Consider the following 21,004-nt stretch of genomic DNA (forward strand, 5'->3'; position numbering starts at 1 on the left):
CAATCTGAATATCACCCATCAACCGGATCATCCTACGTGTCTTCCGGATGAGGGGATGACCATCTCCAAACCGATCCGTCCCCCGGAGCTAGTCAATAACCACAGATGAGTCTCCCTCGAGGCAGACCTGCTCCACACTCAGTACCTGCTACACATAAGATATGCCCTTCCAAGCAACTCGCAGCTCTGCTCCGACCACTGTAAATCCTGAGTACGCCGCCCTCCTACTGCCGGTGCCTTTCGTAATCTATAGTTGAGTCCCCATAAAAGAGGACTGCTATAGCACCGAGAACACGTCGGGCCGCCCTTGGCTCAGCCTCTGGACCGGGACCTCGAAAAATTGCTTTTGGTGTTGCTCTTCTTATTCTCCAACCAAAAATAAACGCAGAACGAGCAGCGCTTTCAGATTCCAAAGCCTCTTTTTTTTCCCGTGAGTCTTCCTTTCGTTCTTATCCTCACCATTACGTATTCTCCCTTCTCTTTTTCCACCCCCCAGAGGAAGTAGAGATTGAGATCCTATCAAAGGTTTGTTTTGTAGGAGCTGGCCATGGCGTCGTCTGCCCAGCTTCGCCTCATGTCTGATCTCAAGGCCATCAAAAACGAGCCTCCCGAGGTACTATACTTCCATTTAGGCCCCGAGCCCTTGTCTTTTATCTAAAAGACTTGATCTTGCTCTTGTTTTCCCTTGGTCGATTCAAGTTTAGGAGTTCTTTCTTCTAAAAAAGTTGATTTTGTTTGGGGGGTCTTTAATTATGGTGGCTTTTGGAGAGTCAGGGTTGCAGTGCGAGTCCCGTGTCCGACGAGAATTTGTTTGTCTGGAGCGCGACCATATTTGGTCCTGATGAAACCCCTTGGGAAGGTGGAAATTTTATTTCATTTCTGATAGTTTTATTGTTTTCCTTCAATTTCTGAGAGATCTTTTAGCTTTTCTATCTTCCTGGTTGGGGAATTGCAGGTGGTGTTTTTGCCTTGAGGCTGACTTTTGGTGATAATTATCCGGAGAAACCCCCTCGGGTCCGGTTCACATCGGAAGTGTTCCATCCAAATGGTTAGCTCTAAGAGTATACGCATTCTGTGATAAACTCTAGCCAATAAGTCTGCCTTGCAAGAAGGCTTTTCAATTATGTGCAGTTCATGAATTTGGTTGGATTTTAGTGCTTATTTAGGTGGCATGGTTGCTAGACCGTTGTTATTTGTATGCAATTTATCAAGGTTTTTCTCTGCTGAAACTCTGATTCCTCGGTTTTTATTACTATCCTCACTAACCTGGACTTAGCCTGCTTCCTGATTGCCATAAATGATCATAGTTAGTTTAAATTATGATGGTGTGTTTGTGGAATTTCTCCTTCCATAGCCTTATGGTATTAGCTGTTTTGAAACGCCTAATGAACAATCTTATCAACAAACTTCAACTAGAACTTATTGGTGTTATACTAGTATTTTCAAATTATCTGATCTTGTTATGCATGTACCTTTGAATGCAGTTTTAACCAAAAATCACTGCTGGACTAAAAATTTGCTATCACCTAAATTAGAATCATGATTTCCAATCAAAAAAGAGAACTGTAAGTTTGTGCAAGCCTTGCATTGTATCTAGAATCACCTAATCTGCTATCAAGATGACAGGCCCAGGCCACCAAAATGTTATTAAGCCCAGAATTTAGTTGTGAATCTAACACACATTATATATGGCTTGAATTTTATACTTTTTTGCTCATAAACTTGCTTCATCTGTGCTGTTCTAAGTTAAAACTATAGATAGTGTTCCAAGAGTGTCATTACTCATTAGGGCTATTTCACATTGTTTCTATCCAAAAATGTTGTGGAATAGTTTGGTTTGAGGTTTATGATCAAATTAATTTAAGTTTGTTTGGATTTTATCCTACTGTAATAAGAAGAGAGTTTTGATGCCTTTTTTCTTCTTTGTGGTTATGACTTAATCAAGGCCTTCCTACTTGTGCTTTGTTATTCTCGTTTTACATTTAAGGCAGATTTTAATTGGAGTTCAGAAATTGCGGAGAGTTGAAGATAAGTTGACATGTCTTGCAGAAATCTATGGAAATGATGATTGAGATGGTAAGCAGTTGAGATGTTTAATAAAATGTTGGTGAGCAACTAGAGGAGGTTGAGTGCAAGCAAGGATATAAACCACAAATATTTGAAGAGGTGGGTGGAACTTTTGGGTTGAAAATGAGAAAAGAATAGGGAAGGCAGGTAGGATTTGAGGCGATGTGATGAGCTAATAACTTATGTCTACAGACATGGGTGATGTGGCATTTTGAAATTGAATTTGCTGTTTAGAAATGACCTAATTTGTACAGGCCCTGTATCATGACCTGTTTTGTTGGGGGAAAAAAAAAGAAATGACATTTTCCTTTGTATAGATTCATTTGTAATATAAGTTGAAGTGGAAGTAGGAACTTCATTCTAGTTAGTAGCTTAAAATCTGTCATATGATTGTTAAAGGAAACTTGGAAAAAGTAGTGTAGAACCTGAGGTAGATGTGATGTTTCAAATGAACGCTTCCCTCTTATTATAGTAGGAAGAAACACAATAAGTTGCTGAATGTGGCGGGAATTTTGATTGTATGCTTTAAGAAGTCCACACAATCCAATCTGAAGGGTCCACTCTTGTATGAACAATAAGAACTGACAGAAGACATGTAAATCACTAGTAAGAAAAACTTGAAAAATCAGGTCATAATGAGAATGCTAAGTTGTTAGGTCTTTCAAGAAATCTTTGTTTTATTAAGAAGATTTATCAAAAAAGCTTTTGTTGTTTAATTGAACCGGATGCAACAAGATTGTTCTTAGTTAAACAATAAAGACAAGCCTCATCTGTTTTGGAGACTCTCTTTCTCTCTCTCCATCATAGTAAATGCAAAGACCTACAAAATGTAGTGTTCATTGTCTTTTTTGCCACCACCCAAAAGTTCAATGAAGACTTTTTTTTCTTGTCCTGAATTAAAGTCTGATCCGTGTCTGTTCTGCCTATAACATATATTCCACATGGCCGAACCACTCATTTTTTCTGTATATATTATCAGTTTTATCCACAAAATTCTTCTTGATCTGTTATATTTAGTTTTATCCTTGTTTTCCATGTAATCACCTGCATGCGCCCATCTCTACCACATTCAACTTATGCTGATGCTTGTTCTTCTTTGTTCAATATTTTCTTTAAAAACATCTGAAGATATTTAGGACATGGCTGTTTTGTGTTCAACATCATTATTACACTTCCCTGTAGCTTATTATGGATGTTTCAGAGCTGGAACTATGCAAAATCGGTTCTCCAGTTTCTAATTAATGGAGAACTGATGTTAGTTATCTTGGGGGCTCATGGCCAGTGATCAGCAAGATGTTCCTCCTTAGGCATTAGGCTTAATAGACTCAGATTTTATGTTTTTCCATAGAATTACAACTTCTTGATGGAGCTTAAGCCGTATAATGCCATTCTACATGTTGTCATTTTGGAGTTCAACCTGGGTGCTCTGATTAGGCTGCAATGGCACTAATTAATTCCAATCATTTTGCTTGTAAAATTTTTTCTCCATTTAACCGTACTGGATCTTGCTTGATACATCTTCATGTATCATACCTCTATCAAATTTAATGGCAGAAGCAACATAGGAAACTTGATCCGTTCTATAATTCCTTTTTTGCATATGCAGTAAAAATTGCAGTCCATGTGCTTTGTCTTAGTTGTTTGTGTCACAAACCTATACAAATATTCCTTTCACAATGTCAGTTTAATGGGCAATCATATTTTCTAGGATTCAACTCAACTACTGTACTACTACTGCAAAAGACTTAGGAAACATCCAATAACCCTAGTTTCAAGGTAAATGAAAGCTCGACTATCAAAATGTATACATTGTCTTTTGGCATCTTTCTGCACATGGAAAAAAATTGTCTTCAAGCAATGTAAAAAACTAACATTATAAAAAAAAAAATTGCATCTTGTCTTTAGTAATTACCTGATTCTCCACATCTATTAATTTTTTGCAGTTTATAATGATGGTACACTATGTATTGATATCATTCAGGATGCCTGGTCACCCTGTCACAATGTTTGTACAATTTTAACATCAATCCAGGTAAGTTTCTTTCTTTTCCACTCCACTCCATTTCCTCTGGTAGCTACACCCACACTGATATGGCCTGTATGTAGTACACTGAAGTAACTAAAAAAGCTATTGCAGTCACTTCTTACTGATTCTAACCCAGCAAGTCCTGCAAATCCTGAGGCTGCTCACTTGTTCCAACATGATATTCAGGCATATAACAGGTTCCTGACTAGAAACTTGCTCTTTATTGTGGAGAAAAAAAATGTACCGGTCTCTCATAAAATCAAAAATGAAAGACTTTATTGACAGTTGGCCATTCAACCATATTCTTGCAGGAGAGTGCGGCGATGTGCTCGCAGGTCCATTGAATCTTCATAATGATCTATTGGCTGCCAGTTTCTTCTGCAGGCAGACAGTTTCTTAACTCCTATCTCACCATTAACATTAGCTACTCCTGACATCTATGTCTTCAGAATATTAAAATAAGACTAAGACTTGTTGGTCTATTGGGCTTTGCCCATAACTTTTATAACATCTTACTTGAACATTTCTGGATTTGCTGTATCAAATTTGATTTAGCAGTTGTCTCCTTATTAGGAGAGACATTCAAGTGCATGGATTATTGAATGTATGGAGATAGCCAGATAGGGATAATCAAGTTAAAAATCATCATCTATGGATTTGGAGATGGATGATGATTTTGACTTGATATAACCTTTTTTTTAAAAAAAAAAATCTTTTCAATTAAATATGTTTATAACTTATGGTCGATAGTGATTTAACTTTGAGAAACTTCTGGGATAGATAATGATTTCTATGTTATTTTGAATTTTTTCAGAGGTTTATGCTTCTTTTGTGAAATCTAAATGAAATATGATAAAATTGTGACACAGACATTGGAGTACATCTCAAATAAAGTGTTTTTTAATAGTCTCTCCTATTTATTTTAAAGTTTTGACCCTGATTCTATCTTGATATATGTAATAAGCATGACATTAGGAGCTTACTGTTCATTGGCAGTGTTAAGCAAGGCAGCTCTGCAACTTTGAGAAAACATAGACTCCAAAATGAGTTCTTGATCATTTTTCTAAACTTTCTTTATTCTGAATGGACTCTCTTATTTGTATTTATTGCCCTTCTTTGGATAATCCTATTTTGTAATCCTTCATACGCTTAATGAAGTTTGGTGCAGTTTTGCTCCTTTTCTTAAAAAATAAAGATACTAGGAGCATAGAGAAAAAATACCGGTGGTGCAAATTTCCTGAGTTTCATTTGGATTTGGACTTTGCAAGGTTTATTTTGGCAAATTCACTTCAGAAGAATCTTCACAGTATGATAATCATTGGTTTGCATGGTGCCGAGCAACAAACAGTATATATGCTTTTGCGAAATCACAAAAAACTAGCAAAATAAATGCCCACTGCTTCTTTGTGCAACCACCATAAAAGACCAGGGAAATGATTATGCCATAAGAGATTTGATCTACTGATTTTATTACATGGCAACTCTCCACCCATTATTGTGTCTGTGTGTTATATGTCCTTTATGTTTGTCTTTTTCATTATTTCCCTCTCCCTCATTTTTCTCGAGTAATCTCAAAGTGCTTCTAACTATTGCATTAAAAATTGCTATATTAGCATGGATTTGGATGATATCTTGACACCATGGGATAACTGATGAGGATTTCATCCTGGCTTTCCCATTTTAATATGCAAGCATCCATCTTCAATGGCACTTGATCACCTACTATTCCCCTGTTCAACAGAACCTACCCTTGCCTAACCAGGGTATTGTTACCTAGTCACCCTAAAGGGCCAAGCGGCTGCTATTTTGGTTACATTGTTATCAGAAAGTTATATATATTATTGTATTGGTATGGTTATTGTGATTCCACCAGCAGGATGATAAGGATATCTAAAACCAAAAAAAAAAAAAAAAATCATATACATATGATATCTTATCTCCATAGTCCAAATTGATGTTCTGAAATAGATGTGGAAGGTACAAATATGATTGCATATTAGGTGGTTCTGGTAAAGTAGCTATCAAATTTGTTTGCTCAAAAATCATATACATATGATATTGCCATGAGACTTTAATCTTTTAAAATATTCTTATTCCGTTTCAAAACTATTAAAATTTCATTTTATGAGCTTTTTTCTTGTCTTTCTTTTTTTTTTTCTTTTTTTTTTTAAGAGAGAGAGAGAGATGTAGGAGCTCTTTAAGAAGGGCAGTGCATGGAACTCATTTTAATAAAGGGCAAAGCTTAAATGCTCCAAGAACATCTTCTTCGCATGTTAGAAAAAACTACAAGTTTTGGTTTTGTCTCCTTTAATTGTCATGCAACAATCAAAGCCTGTTGGCCAAAACTTAATTTACGCTCCCTTGGTTTGATGACAATTTGATCGCTACTCCCGGACGTGAGTGCAAATAAAAGACTGAACGTGTACGTGTACATAAGAGTGGAGCGAACTATGCTGCTATCACAAATCGCACAGGAAGCTGGCAAGGCCTGGAACGGGACACAACAAGCTTACTGTTAGAGGTTGGGGTGTTCATCAACACCATAACTAGCATCCAACTTCTCCTCCTAGCTTTGTATTTGTTGAAAGGTAGGATATTCTGGAGATCACGATATAATTCTTTCCCCCTTAACTTCCTTGTGATTTTTGCTTGAGAAGTAACAACCTTTCTTTGGTTACAACGGTAAGTTCAGGGACTACAACGTGAACAACGAGATGCTTCATGGCTCATTCCATCAAGATAGGCTTGGAAAAGCTATGAGAGAATACATGTTTAGTTAATCCCTGCAGCTGGATCCTTCTGCCATCCAGTTTGTGAACGATTATAATATAGAAGATGGATGCGATCCAAAAAAGTCCACTCTAGAGATGTATATCCGCCAGTGGGAAGAACTGGTACACAAGCTCATCATGAGGAAGAATGAGATTCTCCCTCTCGTGTTAGCTGTAAATTTATGGCTTGTAAATACATGATTTAATTTTGTTTTCCCAATTTTATGCTGTTTCATATGTTAATGTGTTTTCAGTTCTAAAAAGAAAATATAGTGAACTGGATGGTCTTTCTCCTCCTCCTTTTGATGGAAAGATGGTCTTTCTTCTTAAATATAGATTAATCTGAAGGAGCACACTCTTTGTTTGCTTAAAAGCATTCATTTCAAGTGGAAATCATGTTACTTTGCTTCACAATTTGTGTGATCAGATTATTTTTTGTGATGACATTTGCCCGTGTGAAAAATAGTCACAATAAACTAAGTTTTTATCGAGATTATTTTCATGTTTATCTTCAAAGTTCTCCATCTAATTTGGATCATGTTCTTTGCATCAAAACCTGATAGTGATTATGATGGTGTGCTGCTGAGATGTTTCCAGTCCCACCTCTGCTGCATTTGTAACGACTCAAGACCATGCCCAAAATGGCTAACCAAAATATATTATTTGGCTTCCTTAATCTTATATAAATATCCAAGATATACCTGGAGAAATAACCAATGTGGGATTAAATACATGCCCACATGGATCCTCGCGGTCTTTATAAGCACAAACAAAGTGCCTTTTTAGCATCAAGTTGAAAGTCATTCATACTTGGAGAGCTGTTCTTGCAACAAAAAACATTTTTTTTGTTGGCAAGATGACCGAACTGATCTTGTTTTGCCAATTTATGAACAAAAATAATCTTTAAGCAGATCATCCTAAGCTCCTGTTGCGATCTTGTTTAAATCAGTCTGGAGATAAAACGATGGAGGAACTATAAAGAGGAAATTGCAGCTTACCTTTTAAGTTTAAATAATGGAAATGTAATCTATGATGCAAGTGGGCAGCATGACTAAATCAGAAACCCCATTTTATTAATTCATTATTCTCACGGACAGGCGGATCTTCAATCCTCCAAGGTAATGGAGCTGATGTGTTATTATCTAGATACTTATTTTGTGCTAATTCTCACTGCAATCAACCAATTAAAATCTTGATCTGATGACCATTGCCTCCGTTGCCTTCTTCGGTTTCTCTTTATAGAATCTAAGAGGAGGACCAACAGAATTTGGGCCTTGGACAATACTTCAGCGAGTCACCCTTCCATTCAAATGAGAAGAAAAGAATCTAGACATAAACTTCAAGCACTCTTTAACATGTAAAATTGAAGTTTCTCACAGTTCTAAGTTATTCTCTTAAAAAGTTCCAAAGGAAGAGATTGAGAAAAAGGACTAGTAAGTTGCACGCTTTCATGCGTGCGTGCATGCGTGCGTGCATTTTGTTTTGTTTTTCTGAACATGAAGGGATTGAAATCCAGGTCCCTAAACCGAGCCAAACCGTCGCAGAACTGTGTGTGGTACTGAGAAACAGGGGTGGCAAGGAATAGGACCATCCAAATTAAAGAACACTAGCTGCATGCTTTCGTTATCTATACCTATAAAGAATTTGATCTTTAAGAGCAGCCTATAGTTTCCTGTGGCAAACGATTGGCATGATAGGATCTGCTGTTATAAAAGGCTGTACAGTTCTATTTTCTTGGTAGAAAAGGGTCGCATGCTCCGTGCTCATGGATTTCTTACTCTTTGAACACCTTGCCTTCCAAGTCCTGACTCAGTGATGATCTCATTTGGTTTGTTTTAATTATTCAGTTGATGATTACCGTAACTGACATCACTATCTAATGACATCTTTTGTGGCCACCTATGTTGAGTGACATCAAAGCTAGTTCTAAAACAAAATCAGATCAAGTCATCTGGAAAAGAAGTATGAAAAGAACCCTGTCTGCTGCACAACATATACCAAACTTTCAACTAGTTCCATTCAATGACCATATCTTTGTACCGTCCATAGATGTCAAGGACAATACTCGGACACAATTAAACATTCCTTTGCTTCTCCCTCAAGGCATTCTTGCTTCACAGCAAAACTATATTTCTTCCTTCTTTCTACATATTCTGTTGGGTCCAGTCCTATATAACATTAAGTCTTCTCCATCTCTTGCATGACCACCCCCCGATCCACAGTAGCATAATGGCTAATATATGCAATAGAGCCACTCATGTCCTTGCGCTTTCATTTTTGAATCTTATCAGTATTGCTATTGCTTCTGTCGTCTCCACCGGGAATTTTAATGGTGATTTCTACATTACATGGTCTCCTAGCCATGTGAACACTTCAGCAGATGGGCATGCAAGGAGCCTGAAGCTAGACCAAGAGTCAGGTAATCTCAAATTAACAAAATAAGAACAATAGGGAGAAGAATTTTTTGGGACTATTTCTCAGCATGCAGTCAACTTACTGAATCTCTTTTTATGTCCTAGGGTCATCTATCGCCTCGAACGATATGTTCTTGTTCGGGCAGATTGACATGCAGATTAAACTGATACCGGGCTACTCTGCAGGCACTGTCCTAGCATTCTATGTGAGTGCATTAGTGTTCTCGATTGACATAATATCTTCTTCTTTGGAGATATGGAATTCATGTGTTTATTTGCCATGCAGCTCACATCTGACCAACCGAACCGAGATGAGATAGACTTTGAATTCTTAGGAAATGTGACCGGGCAGCCATACATTCTGCAAACAAATGTATTTGCTGATGGTTTGGACAACCGAGAGGAGAGGATCTATCTATGGTTCGATCCAACCAGAGACTTCCACACCTATTCAATTCTTTGGAACCGTTATCAAATAGTGTAAGCCTTTTCGTATGCTAAAAATGTGTGTTTGTGTGAGAGAGAGAGAGATGCTGAAAGATTAATGGTTCATTTGAATTGAGGCTAATAGATTACACTGGTCTTCCTCTTGCAGGTTTATGGTAGATTGGGTGCCAATAAGAGTGTATAGAAATCATGCAGACAAAGGTGCGGCCTTTCCAAGATGGCAGCCAATGTCTCTGAAGGTGAGCCTATGGAATGGAGACAACTGGGCTACGAGGGGAGGGCGCGACAAGGTTGACTGGTCAAAGGGCCCCTTCATAGCCTCAATGAGAAACTACAAGATTGATGCTTGTGTGTGGAAGGGGAACCCAAGGTTTTGCAGGGCTGATAGCTCCACCAATTGGTGGAACAAGCCCAGGTTCAGCAGCCTTACATGGAGCCAGAGGAGGCTGTTCAAATGGGTCATGAAGTACCACCTCATCTATGACTACTGCCAGGACCCCAAGAGGTTCCAAAATAAGCTACCAAGGGAGTGCTCTCTTCCCAAGTACTAGTCTAAGAGGGATTCACCCCTTGGAATGCCAGCAAATTAAACTGGTGTGTGTTGATCACATCGAATGAGGAACTGATGATGAATGAGCTTTTGGTTGGCCTTTGATATATTTTTCTTAGGCAACAATAATAGCAAATGTATGAAGAGCACACCTATAAGTTTCTGTCACCCTTGCGATCAAATTTCTTCGTTCACTGGCTTTCAAAGGACAACATTATAATCATCATAATTCCACCAATCGGCTAAATGCGTTATACGGTGCATATACATGACCATGCTATCTCAAACAACTACAGGTTATGGCTCCTAGTTGTAAATTTCCTCTCCAAACTTCTCCAAACATCGACCTTTATGGACCTCATTAGTTAATATCATGCATGATAACATATATGGAATCAAGTCATGGATATGTGAATTGAAGGTATACTTTATCTCATCATAGGATGATGGATCTCCTCATCTAAAGGCTAATAACTTCATTGATCATCTAGATATGGACATTATGTATTCAATGGATGGGTATCTTTCTGCCATCGATAGATGATTGAAGCCTTTGTTATGTCCTGAACCAACCCAGATGGGGACTTGATGTTGTTACTTTCGAGTTCAAGAGTAAAATCAATGTAGAAACATGCCAAGCAGGCGGCTCGAAAGACCTGACTTGACCCTATCCAAATTCATGCACCACTCAATTGCCATTTCTCAAAGATAATCCAAGGTGGACCAACTGTGGTCCAATTCATTTATCAATTGCACTGTGAACTTTTTCTTCATAGAGACTAAATGACATGTTATGAAATTTTTTCTTATTTAGATTTAAAGCAATGCCAACCAATAAATTGGTAATTTCATTCATTAGATGACATGTGTACAAAAATCAGGCCAAATTCAAGTGGTATAGGGTACAATGGAGCATATTAGCCTCCTCTGCTCAATTGCACTGTGAATTTAGTGTTTAAGTCTTTTCTTGTACAATGTCAGTCTACAGAAGAATTGTGAGAGCCTCATGCCCAAAGAAGTGTTTTTAGTACAGTAGACCCAGTATTATTACCGAAGGCATTGGGATGAGTTGTTCATCAATCTCCTTCACCATATAAACTCCACATGCCCATTAAATGGATTTATATAACCATTTAATCTTCAATCACTCAACCATGTATATAGTTCTTTTCTCATGTTGGAAGGAAGACAAATTTCTCGAAAAATATCAGACCTTAAAATATGACTATGATAAGTTATTACCTGTACCATTTACATCATCAAAAAAGTTTAGAAATGAACTAAAATTCAGTGCTAATGGCACCCATTGCATTAACCACTGATAGTTCATAGTTCAGGCATACTCTCATAATTTGCATATATGGGAATGCATGGAGAGGTATGTACCTTCAATACATGCATGTAAGATCATGCCTCACCACATTTGCGTGTTATTTTTTCTGAGCAAACAGTGTTAATATTATTATAAGCAAACTTTTCCCAACAGCTAGAGGTGTACTTCTGGATTATTGGAATGAAGGGCTGTACTCTGTGTAGGTCACACCAAAGTCTGTTCAAGAACAAATCAATCAATAGTTTTACTTCACCCTATTAACTATGACCATCCAAGAGAAGTAACAAGGCCTTAAATCCCAGAACCGAGTTCTCTATTATTGTGTATCTGTATATGGGTATCTTTATGCGTACATAAAAAACATATAGTTTTGTACTGAAGTTGCTGAGGGGCTATTAATTTCAGCAGATCCATGCAAAACCCTATCTCATGTAGGTACATGGACAAGGATATGAACAACCCATTACCAATCATATTTCACTGAATCAAAAAATCAGGTACATGTATGTGTAACAAGATATAAGCATATCAGCAACCTATCAGCATAAGATTAATTAACAAGCACATCTAAGATATCACTAACAACAAAAAATAGATGATTAATTAAAGAAAAGTTCTCACAAAGAGATTAACTTTCTTAAATTTGAGGAGGATCTAAGTAGATGCAAAATCATATTATATTACTTCCAAGCCAGTTTTGTTTCAGCTTAGGCCATATATCAAGGTCGGCAAAATCGTCTCGAATCAGGAGCGGAACCGTCCCAAATTGCTTGATTAGAAGCGTCCCGAACCGTACCAGCGACAGACCAAGACGATTCCGGCTACGCAACCGAGATGCGGTTGTCGGAAGGGAAGAAGGAGAATGAAAGAGAAGAAAAGAAAACGAGCAGAGAAAGGAGGCCGACAAAGGGCCGGTTGCCAATCAATACATATCCCCCAACCATCCACGTAGTGCTTTGCACCCTCACATATTTCTCTCACATTGGATCACATCGGCCGGCCCTAATATGATATTAAACCTTGCGCCTAATGAACATATCAATGTCGATATGGGGCAATTGCATCATATGTACCATTTCTTGTGATTGAGGTGGTTTGTGATAACAATTATAGTGATGGAGAACCACCCAAAACCTAACTGGTACCGTTTGGCCCTATCTGGGTTCTTCTGAGGGTCCCATTGTCCGAGTGCTTTATGTTCACTTGCTTATCATACAACCACCATTGTTAAGTAGGACAGGACTTGAGATCGCCGCACATGGAGGATTCTTAGGCCAGTTGGTGAGTTCTTTTTGCATGACACTTTATCTTTCTGATTTCCATCCATCCAAGTGAGAGGGGAAATTTTTTGAAAGACTCCGATTCACAAGGCCTTGTCATCAGAAAGGAAGGAAGACGGGAAATTTAAAGGGCTTTTTGGTTGTTAGATGGGTGAATGGGACGTTGGTTTGATTTGCTCACTCCCGATAGCTCATACATGGGATTCTTATATGCGACTTCTCTCTATCTCCTTCAAGAAATTCATTGCGGTTCTCTTGAGTTTTTTCTCCCTTTTTTTTCCCCTCTCCATTTTGATGCTCACTGCCAATATCTCATACATGGGATTCCTATATGCAATTTTTCTCTATGTCCTTCAAGAAATTTATTATGGCTTTCTTGAGTTTTTTCTCTTTTTTTTTTTTGCCCTAGTTCAATCAAGTACCATCCCTTCATGAAAGAAAGAACCGAAGAAAGGGCTACCATCTTTAATGTAGAAACACCATTAAGAAAAACATTGCCTAAAGTTTTGATGGGTAGTTTTAACCAAGGAATCCAAGCTCAACAGTTCAGGAAAAAAAAATCACATCATGTTGGATAGCAATCTGCAACTTTCCAATTGCATGATTTGCATCCCTAGACCGACACATTCTAGTTGTGAACTTTTTTTTTTGGCTACCAAGGATTTATCTTTTATTAAGGATTTTACATCCAACTTAGGGTGAAATGAATTTAAGCTAAATAATTCCAATTTTGGACAAATGAGGGTTCAAGTATTGGCCTGAAACTACTAAAACTTTCATAAACCACTTTGAGATGCCATTCGATTGGCTCCCTGTAAAAATTATTTGAAAAGTTCAAATTTGAGCAATAAGAGATGGCTTAAATTAGGCCAAACAACTGTAAACGGCAAACATAAATGTTCCAAAGCTGCTGCCCTCACTCTTGATAAGTACCTCATATGCATGCTTAGCCTTCTGAGAACCAGCTTAAACTCTAAGAGGATAGTGCTTGGCTTCCTATTTTTCTATTATTACCACATCTTTTATATGTCAATCAAGTTGTGAATTGGTTGGCTAGGTGTAGAGACTAGACATGTGTGAGTAGGGGGGGCAAAATATGACCCGACTCGCCAATCCGACCCGTGTTCGACCCGCCATAAACAGGTTTGGGTTTGGCATAAACAGGTTCGGATCGTAAACAGGTTGACCCGTTTAACCTGTTTATTAATTGGGTCGGTTACATGTTTTAGTTGTTTGACCCATTTAACCCGTTTATAATTTGATGTGAACAGTGTTTTTTTTCCCGTGGTCTAGTCCGCAACTCCGCTGCTCCGCATCCTCTTTTGTTTCCTTTGAAACAGGTTGACCCGTTTTCCCTTCGAAGGCTTCGATCCTCTTTAGTCTCTACGACTCTACCCGAAGGCCGAAGCTCCATGGCACCCTCCTCCTCCTCCTCCTTAGTCAGCGATCAACGACCCCTGGAAGACCCCCTTCAAGACCCGTCCCCTCACCATCCTCGGCCCCGACGACCCCTGCGACGCCCCTAGATGCCACCGACCTGAAATCGAGTGGCGGGGAGGACGCCGGAGATGAAGGGTACCAGGGGTTCGACGACCTTGAGGAGGGGGGGAGGGGGGAATCCGAGAGCACGAGGGTGGTGGGGGGGGGGGCTAGGGTTAGGGTTTCGAGCCCTCCCCTCTCTCCGTTCTCCTTCTTCGGCCCGCAAGACCCCGAGCCCGCCCTAATGGCTTAAGGTTAGGGTTCCGGCATCGACGGCGGCGGCGGCGATAAGAAGGTACGAGTTCTGCATCTCCTCAAGGTACACTATCTCCACCTCCGTTAGGTTTCTATTCTCCTCGTCGTCGGATCCATCGAACCCCTCAGAGCCAAACCCTAAGGAGGAGGGGGAGAAGAGATGCTGGAAGTTGGGCCCTCCGCTGGATCGAACCAGAGATCGTCGTCGTCGAGCCAGGTCATCATCGAGCCAGGTTGTCGTCGTCGTCGAGCCAGAGATCATCATCTTCTTCCATGGGGAGTGCGGGTTTGCGACAGGATGGGAGGAAGAACGGTGGAGAATGGGTTCAGCCGTTCAGGACCTCAGGTTCGCCTACATCTGGCCGGCGGATTAAACTGGTAGAGAACGACCGAACGGATTCCGTGGGACTGGGGAACGACCGAACGAGATGAGATTCATGAGAAGTTTTTTTTTTATTAAAAGGATTAAACGGATCGGGTCGGATTACCCGTTTAATAAACAAGTCAGATTCAGGTTGTAATTTTCTGACCCGTTTAATAAACAGGTCGGGTTCAGGTTTATGATTTTTTGACCCGACTTACATTTGACCCGACCCGTTTATGTCCAACCCGACCCGATTGCCACCCCTATGTGTGAGGCAGTGGCATTAGGGATTTCCAACAGAATTAATACATTCGGCATATAGGAACCTCCACATAGGTTGGCATGATCAATATATATTTCTTGAGACAATGGCCAAATGAAAAAGGAATGAAAGTATAAAACAAAAACATGTATTAGAATGTGCAAGTATTCCTTTACGGCATGCATTACAAGCCGTTGTCAACAACTAGTGCTTAGCTCAATAATTACCTTATTCAAGCTTAACCAATCAGAAGAGTAAACTAATTCCCACAAATAGTTTGAGGCTCACATCTTATAAAATGAGCCAAATCTTAATTCTTGCTAGCTTGCAAAGATGATTGCAAGCACCGATGCAAGTAAAAAGTTGGCTCATTCAGGCAGATTTTAGACCCAGCTTAATAGCTCACAATGCCTAAGATGAGGCCAGCTTGAACACCATTTTGAAATGAAGCCTGGGTACAAAACAATTACAGCCTAAATTGTGAAGATGAATTGGATATGAGAATATGTAAAATCTAAGAGATGGCATCGGAGAAAACCGTCAAATGGTGGGAAAAGGAAAAATATCATACTATGATTTCTCTCAAATTTTCCAAAAAGACCAGCTTCAAACACCTAGACAGGTCCTTTCTCAAAGGCTCAAAATACTGTATAATTAACTGCTTCACAAAGCTTGTCTATTTAATCTTTTATGCATATAAAGAAAATTCTACTAATATACCAAGAGACTGGACATGCCAGAAGATCAAGCTCAGATATTTCCAGCACTTCTGGATATTTTGAAGGCCACCAAAGAAAAGAACACTAATCATATGCTGTATTTCTCCAAAATAATGGTTCATAGATGATGAGATTATACGAATCTGTTAACTGCAGTTACCAACTTTAACTGCTACTGATTCAGAACAGTAAGGGCAGTTCCCAAATAGAACATCAAATGACCTGCCAATCAAAGATACGAGAGAGACATCAATTTTTTTTAATGATGATTACTCACCACCTCTCTGGTTTGAAGCTGACATCTCTCACATGGAGAGATGGGTACCAACCAGCTGAGCTACCAGCTGTTGGTAAGGCATCAACCTATTGAACAGGAAATAAAAACACAGCTGAGGAAATCTTTGCAACATACTGCCTTGTTGTTGTAATTGATCGCAACCAGTCCCTGAGGCATACTGTATGAAAAGCTCTACTGCAACTCAGATTTTCACAAGTATAGTCCGGTGCACTTCCACTATTATCTCCAAATTCATCATCTTCAAGAACATTAAAGCCAATTAGCAAATAAGTGGGCAAGCTACTTAACGAATATTCTATGAGGCAATCAACCTTACCAACAGGCAGGTACTGAGCATAACAAATTCCACAATCAACTTGCTCATCATTTTCATTGCTAACGGTGTGAGGTCTAGGTAATGTAGTCTCCAGAAGAGTAGCCAGATTTTCATGAAAAGGTTTATCCTTAGTCCTAAGCATCAGAAAACAGGCAATGCATCAATGCAAACTCTATGGCTAATGACAGCATATCGCATGACCATAAAAATCAGGAATTGGTGTTAAGCGATTATTCTTAGATTTTAACCTTTTCTTCTTTCTTCTGTACGTTCTGCTCTTAATAAGAACAGCACCCTTGTGTTCCGTAGACTGTGGCTCAAATTTTAAGTCCTTTTCGGATTCTTGTATGATCAATGAAATATTATTGGACAGGATCCAATTGTTCTGACTGAGGATTTCATAGTTATCATGGCTATTGGAAGCCACAGCTTATCAAATCCTTGACCAAGGAAGATCTTAGTCTTTCCTCGTAACTACACAGATACCCAACTTGGCAGCATTCAAACCCAATTAGGGTTGGCCAAATGGATCAAAAACAAAATTGTAGGTGTAACAGAATTAGATACTTACCAACTTAAATTATGGGCACAGACCCAGAATAGGTCATATATGGGACAAAAAAAAATGATATTCAATCACTTGATCACTGAAAGCAGCAAGTGACAAGCTCATCCAAGAATATGAGCCATAGCTGACAAGTTCAAGAACTTGATAGTCATGAGAGACTACCTGTCAGTGCTCACATCTGGGTGTGCACAAGAAATACCAGTTCTTAAACAGAATACATACATGATGGTTAGATTACTGACGAGTCTGTTACTTTTCAACAGATAAACAGTAATTTACTCGAATGGAAGATCAGAAATTACTAGCTTGACAGAAAACATATTCCTAGAAGAAATGAAATGACTAGCATGTACCATTTCCTGCCGTTTTTCCTCCAGTTCTTTCTCAGTAGATCTACAGTGGAATCTGGACCAAAAAAATGGCACCTGGAATTATTGGACATTATTGATCATCAACATCAATAAAGCAAGAATAAATGACCACTGTTTGATAGTAAACTTACTCTGGCAAAGACCATGGATTGCGAGCATATACATATAACAAGAGGTAGCAGTCATTACCTAAAAAAATTTATGACCAAGTAAGTATCTGTGATAACAAACACTAATCATCATCACCATTAAAAGAAAGCCTCACCAAGGCAAATCTGTCGATAGGATGTGGCAAGAGATGGCTGTTTTGGATCTAGAATCCACAGATTTCTGTCAATATCTTCCATGATAGACCAAAACTCCTGCAACTTCTGCAAATGCTGTGTATCATTGTAAAATCATTAAGGGTCATTACAGAAGGATCAATTCCATAGGCTGAAGGCAAAGGTAAAAGCAGGACTTGATGCATTAAGCATCTTCAAGGAACTATTAAATAAGATGTCTTTTCCATGTACCTCTCTGAATTGTTGTAGAATATTCTTCAATTTTGAGCTCTTTGACCACTCTATATCACAGATATAAGGTACATCCTGCAAAAAAAGGGAAATCATATGAATCATATTTTAGAAGAACATCTTAAGAGATTTGTTTTCTTCCTTTAACAGAGTCAATAGTTCCAGCATTTCGCACAATATTTTTAAAAAGATGGCTTCCTTGGCCAACAAGGAGACACTTAAATTGTCATGTTTGTTTTGGAGGATGACATTGATTTTAAATTAGTATCAGGTTGCCAAGCTGGTGCTTCTCGTTGAGTTATATCAAATTTGATAATGCCAAATTTCATTTCTTTTGGAATTATAACTACTTTTAGATTTTTTTTCTTATATTTATTGTTTTATTGGATTTATTATTTTTGGGCTGTCTTGACCTCTAAGTGGCCACCGAAGCACCTGCCAAGCACCTAGGTGCTAGACAGCTCTCTCACGGTTCCATAGCCCATCTAATGCCTGCAATCTTTTCAAGAATTATTGAAGATAAAAAAAGTTCCCCTTTTAATATTTCCTTTTTTTAAGAAAAGGGGAGGAATCTCCTTATAATATTTCATGACTCTACCTCTGCTGTTATCATATTTTGAGTTCATGTAATACACAGTTAAATAGTACAGGAGGGTCTTTTTTTTAATGTAAAGTTATTGTTGTTATTTAGACCAAGTTTCCAAGTAAAGGAGGAAAGAGTGAAATAGTAAAAATGATGGGAATTTGGAGGCCATATATATGCGTTCTGCTGGCTAAGAGAAGTAAGACCAAATAACTAAAACAAAAGGGGAAATATACAAAGTAGTAGGACATACACCCATCTCAAAATTTATAAGAAGTGGACTTTGTATATGTATAATTATTATCCACGGCATAGTAACAAGAGTGGCCAAACTTAGGACAAAAGAGATTCATAATCTGTTATACTTGGTTGCATATAATCTGATCAATGAAAGCTTTAGTTATTAATTCAACTCAATTCAAAATATGGATATGTAGTCACAGAACCAAGAAAATCAAGTTTAACGCATTACTACTATGATATGGTGTATGCATGAGGCTGTCAGCAGTTACGTTGTTATCCCTAATTCCTTTAATTGTCTCAAACGGCAATATAACAACTAGACATGTAAAACATCTATCATACTTAAACAAAAATTACAGAGGCTTAAAGGATGGTCTGTTGTTAAGACATGTCTCTTACCTACCAGTAAATGAATTGCTTGGACTCAATTTTCACCAAGAAGTCATGATTAAAAAAGAGGATAAAAAAGAATCAAAATCAACAAAAAAAAAAGAGAGAGCAACCAACCGCAGCAATTGATGGAGCACCTTCAGGATAGTTTCGGGGCAAAGCTATCTCCAGAATATGTGCCCGTCCTTTCTTATCTCTAATAATCAGAAACAAGGAAAACCAAACCAAATGAAAATTAATGAAAGAAATAAAACCAATGATGGGGAGAATAATCATCAACTCATAACAAATAATACATAAGAAGATCTGTGCAACTATCAATTCATAAGCAACCCATCGTATATGCTAGGGCTAAAATGGAATATGCGGAATGACTCTAAAATCCATCCGTTTCCTCTACACAACTTTCCAATTTTTTCCTTCACCAGTTTCATAATGCAAGTCGGTATTCAGAGAGCATAGAGATATCTTCACCGGAGGACTGGGAAATTGCTTCTGGGTGTGGGTGGCTAGGTAGTTGGTCTGAGACATCCAAATGGTTATTGTACACACGCAGGAAATCTACTCTTGCCGATGGAGGTATAAGCTCAAGAGGAAATGAAAAGATAATCCTACAGATCAGACAATGGAAGCTCACCCAATAAATTATTTCATCTCCTCATATAACAAAGAGGTGTTGTTGATGGATCAAAACACAGCCATGATTGAAGTGCGAAAGATAATGTTCTACAACTAGTTCAAATGAAGTATTTTGTCAAATCTGAAACAACTTTCTAATGGAGGTTTAAACATGCAGGGGATTGGAAGCAATATTGAACTTCATGCAAAAGAGCTCAGCTGGCAGAAGTGGAGTAGTACACAATTCGAAAATATTTTCTCGGCTTAACGGTATGGATTCAAAAGGAGGTAGAAATAATAGATAGCGTTAACATAAGTTGGTTGTCTCATCTTACAAAATGCGAAAGCTGAGAGAGGATAGATCTTCCTCCGATCTTATAAGATGCTCCCATCCAACCTCTTCTATCTGGGTGCACCAAATGAATACAATCCATGAACGAAGAAAAGTAACATAAGCGGAAAATAACATGATGTAGATGTTGAAAAAATCACCAAAATTATATGGACAGAGCGCAATAAATTGTCCTGCTAATTGTAGATAAACACTTGCTATTACATCATAATCAGAACACACACACACACACACACAAAAACGAATCAGCAGAGCATAAATTCAACGGAATTTCGACCGAGATAGATGTCATAGAATATTGAGACTAATATGGGGGCATTATTTCAATAGACTATATGGGATTCAAGTTCAAAGGAAAAAGGAAAGCATTAGCAAGAATAGGGTTTGACCTCGGAGAAGATGGAGCGGTAGAAAGGGGGAGGCGGGGGCGGTTCTCGGCGTCTACTTTGTTCCATTGAGAGGACACCTAAAATCTAAATCCTAATGGAAGATTATATGGTTTGAAAAGAGAAGGGGGAAAAGAAACGTAGTAGAAACTTTCAGGGGGAAATATTTCATCAAAAAGAGGGGAAAATAAAAAGGGATAAATTCCGACCGGGAAAAAAAATAGAAGGGATGACTGAGAGAACCATTGGACCAAAAAATATATAATTGTTCATAAAAAATTTAGATTTGGAAATAAAAAATTAAAATATGGTCAAATTATATTTTTATAGAAGGAAAAAAATAAGACAATACAATTAAAATATACTGGCAATTAATTCCACATGGGTTGGAAAATTC

At 38.3% G+C, this 21,004-nt stretch overlaps 3 protein-coding genes across 10 annotated transcripts; 2 read left to right on the top strand and 1 right to left on the bottom strand.

Annotated features, from left to right (window-relative positions):
- The first annotated feature begins 293 nt into the window (after window positions 1-293).
- LOC103704264 (ubiquitin-conjugating enzyme E2 2-like) lies at window positions 294-7,107 on the top strand. Of its 6 annotated transcripts, none has more exons than XM_089927494.1 (8): window positions 294-430; window positions 539-613; window positions 775-859; window positions 956-1,048; window positions 4,011-4,099; window positions 4,205-4,290; window positions 4,405-6,681; window positions 6,781-7,107. In XM_089927494.1, the coding sequence occupies exons 2-7, from the start codon at window positions 548-550 to the stop codon at window positions 4,445-4,447; spliced, it is 462 nt and encodes a 153-aa protein (XP_089783620.1). In that variant the 5' UTR covers window positions 294-430; window positions 539-547; the 3' UTR covers window positions 4,448-6,681; window positions 6,781-7,107. The 6 variants fall into 6 exon arrangements, with proteins under 6 accessions (XP_089783620.1, XP_038990077.1, XP_089783619.1 ...); XM_039134149.3 differs by having other exon boundaries at window positions 6,786-7,107; XM_089927493.1 differs by having other exon boundaries at window positions 294-613.
- Window positions 7,108-8,955: 1,848 nt separating this feature from the next.
- On the top strand, window positions 8,956-10,443 carry XTH10 (xyloglucan endotransglucosylase/hydrolase 10). Its single transcript, XM_008787540.6, has 4 exons — window positions 8,956-9,283; window positions 9,384-9,484; window positions 9,565-9,758; window positions 9,874-10,443. The coding sequence occupies exons 1-4, from the start codon at window positions 9,094-9,096 to the stop codon at window positions 10,274-10,276; spliced, it is 888 nt and encodes a 295-aa protein (XP_008785762.4). The 5' UTR covers window positions 8,956-9,093; the 3' UTR covers window positions 10,277-10,443.
- Window positions 10,444-15,793: 5,350 nt separating this feature from the next.
- LOC103704265 (zinc ion binding protein) lies at window positions 15,794-20,795 on the bottom strand. Of its 3 annotated transcripts, XM_008787489.6 has the most exons (10): window positions 20,611-20,786; window positions 20,205-20,275; window positions 19,369-19,447; window positions 18,036-18,110; window positions 17,786-17,900; window positions 17,652-17,709; window positions 17,503-17,574; window positions 16,582-16,715; window positions 16,380-16,503; window positions 15,794-16,189 (listed from the first exon to the last, which is right to left on the bottom strand). In XM_008787489.6, the coding sequence occupies exons 1-10, from the start codon at window positions 20,674-20,676 to the stop codon at window positions 16,114-16,116; spliced, it is 870 nt and encodes a 289-aa protein (XP_008785711.4). In that variant the 5' UTR covers window positions 20,677-20,786; the 3' UTR covers window positions 15,794-16,113. The 3 variants fall into 3 exon arrangements, with proteins under 3 accessions (XP_008785711.4, XP_089783618.1, XP_089783617.1); XM_089927492.1 differs by having other exon boundaries at window positions 16,002-16,189; window positions 16,380-16,715; window positions 17,786-17,891; window positions 20,611-20,795; XM_089927491.1 differs by having other exon boundaries at window positions 16,002-16,189; window positions 16,380-16,715; window positions 20,611-20,791.
- Between the last annotated feature and the right edge of the window lie 209 nt (window positions 20,796-21,004).

Source organism: Phoenix dactylifera, chromosome 15 (assembly GCF_051530095.1).
Source record: "Phoenix dactylifera cultivar Ajwa chromosome 15, Ajwa_hap1_PhDact_Kaust_v1.1, whole genome shotgun sequence".
Lineage (NCBI taxonomy): Eukaryota > Viridiplantae > Streptophyta > Magnoliopsida > Arecales > Arecaceae > Phoenix > Phoenix dactylifera.

What these genes read in the sequence shown, in the direction of transcription:
- LOC103704264 (XM_089927493.1), top strand. Translation starts at nt 548, where the DNA reads ATGGCGTCGTCTGCCCAGCTTCGCCTCATGTCTGATCTCAAGGCCATC. An exon ending in TCAAAAACGAGCCTCCCGAG is followed by an intron (nt 614 to 774) that starts GTACTATACTTC and finishes TTGGAGAGTCAG; the next exon opens with GGTTGCAGTGCGAGTCCCGT. An exon ending in TGATGAAACCCCTTGGGAAG is followed by an intron (nt 860 to 955) that starts GTGGAAATTTTA and finishes GGGGAATTGCAG; the next exon opens with GTGGTGTTTTTGCCTTGAGG.
- XTH10 (XM_008787540.6), top strand. Translation starts at nt 9,094, where the DNA reads ATGGCTAATATATGCAATAGAGCCACTCATGTCCTTGCGCTTTCATTT. An exon ending in GCACTGTCCTAGCATTCTAT is followed by an intron (nt 9,485 to 9,564) that starts GTGAGTGCATTA and finishes TTTGCCATGCAG; the next exon opens with CTCACATCTGACCAACCGAA. An exon ending in TGGAACCGTTATCAAATAGT is followed by an intron (nt 9,759 to 9,873) that starts GTAAGCCTTTTC and finishes TTCCTCTTGCAG; the next exon opens with GTTTATGGTAGATTGGGTGC.
- LOC103704265 (XM_089927491.1), bottom strand. Translation starts at nt 20,676, where the DNA reads ATGGAACAAAGTAGACGCCGAGAACCGCCCCCGCCTCCCCCTTTCTAC. An exon ending in ACCGCTCCATCTTCTCCGAG is followed by an intron (nt 20,276 to 20,610) that starts GTCAAACCCTAT and finishes TGGTGCACCCAG; the next exon opens with ATAGAAGAGGTTGGATGGGA. An exon ending in AATCCATGGTCTTTGCCAGA is followed by an intron (nt 17,575 to 17,651) that starts GTAAGTTTACTA and finishes CAATAATTCCAG; the next exon opens with GTGCCATTTTTTTGGTCCAG.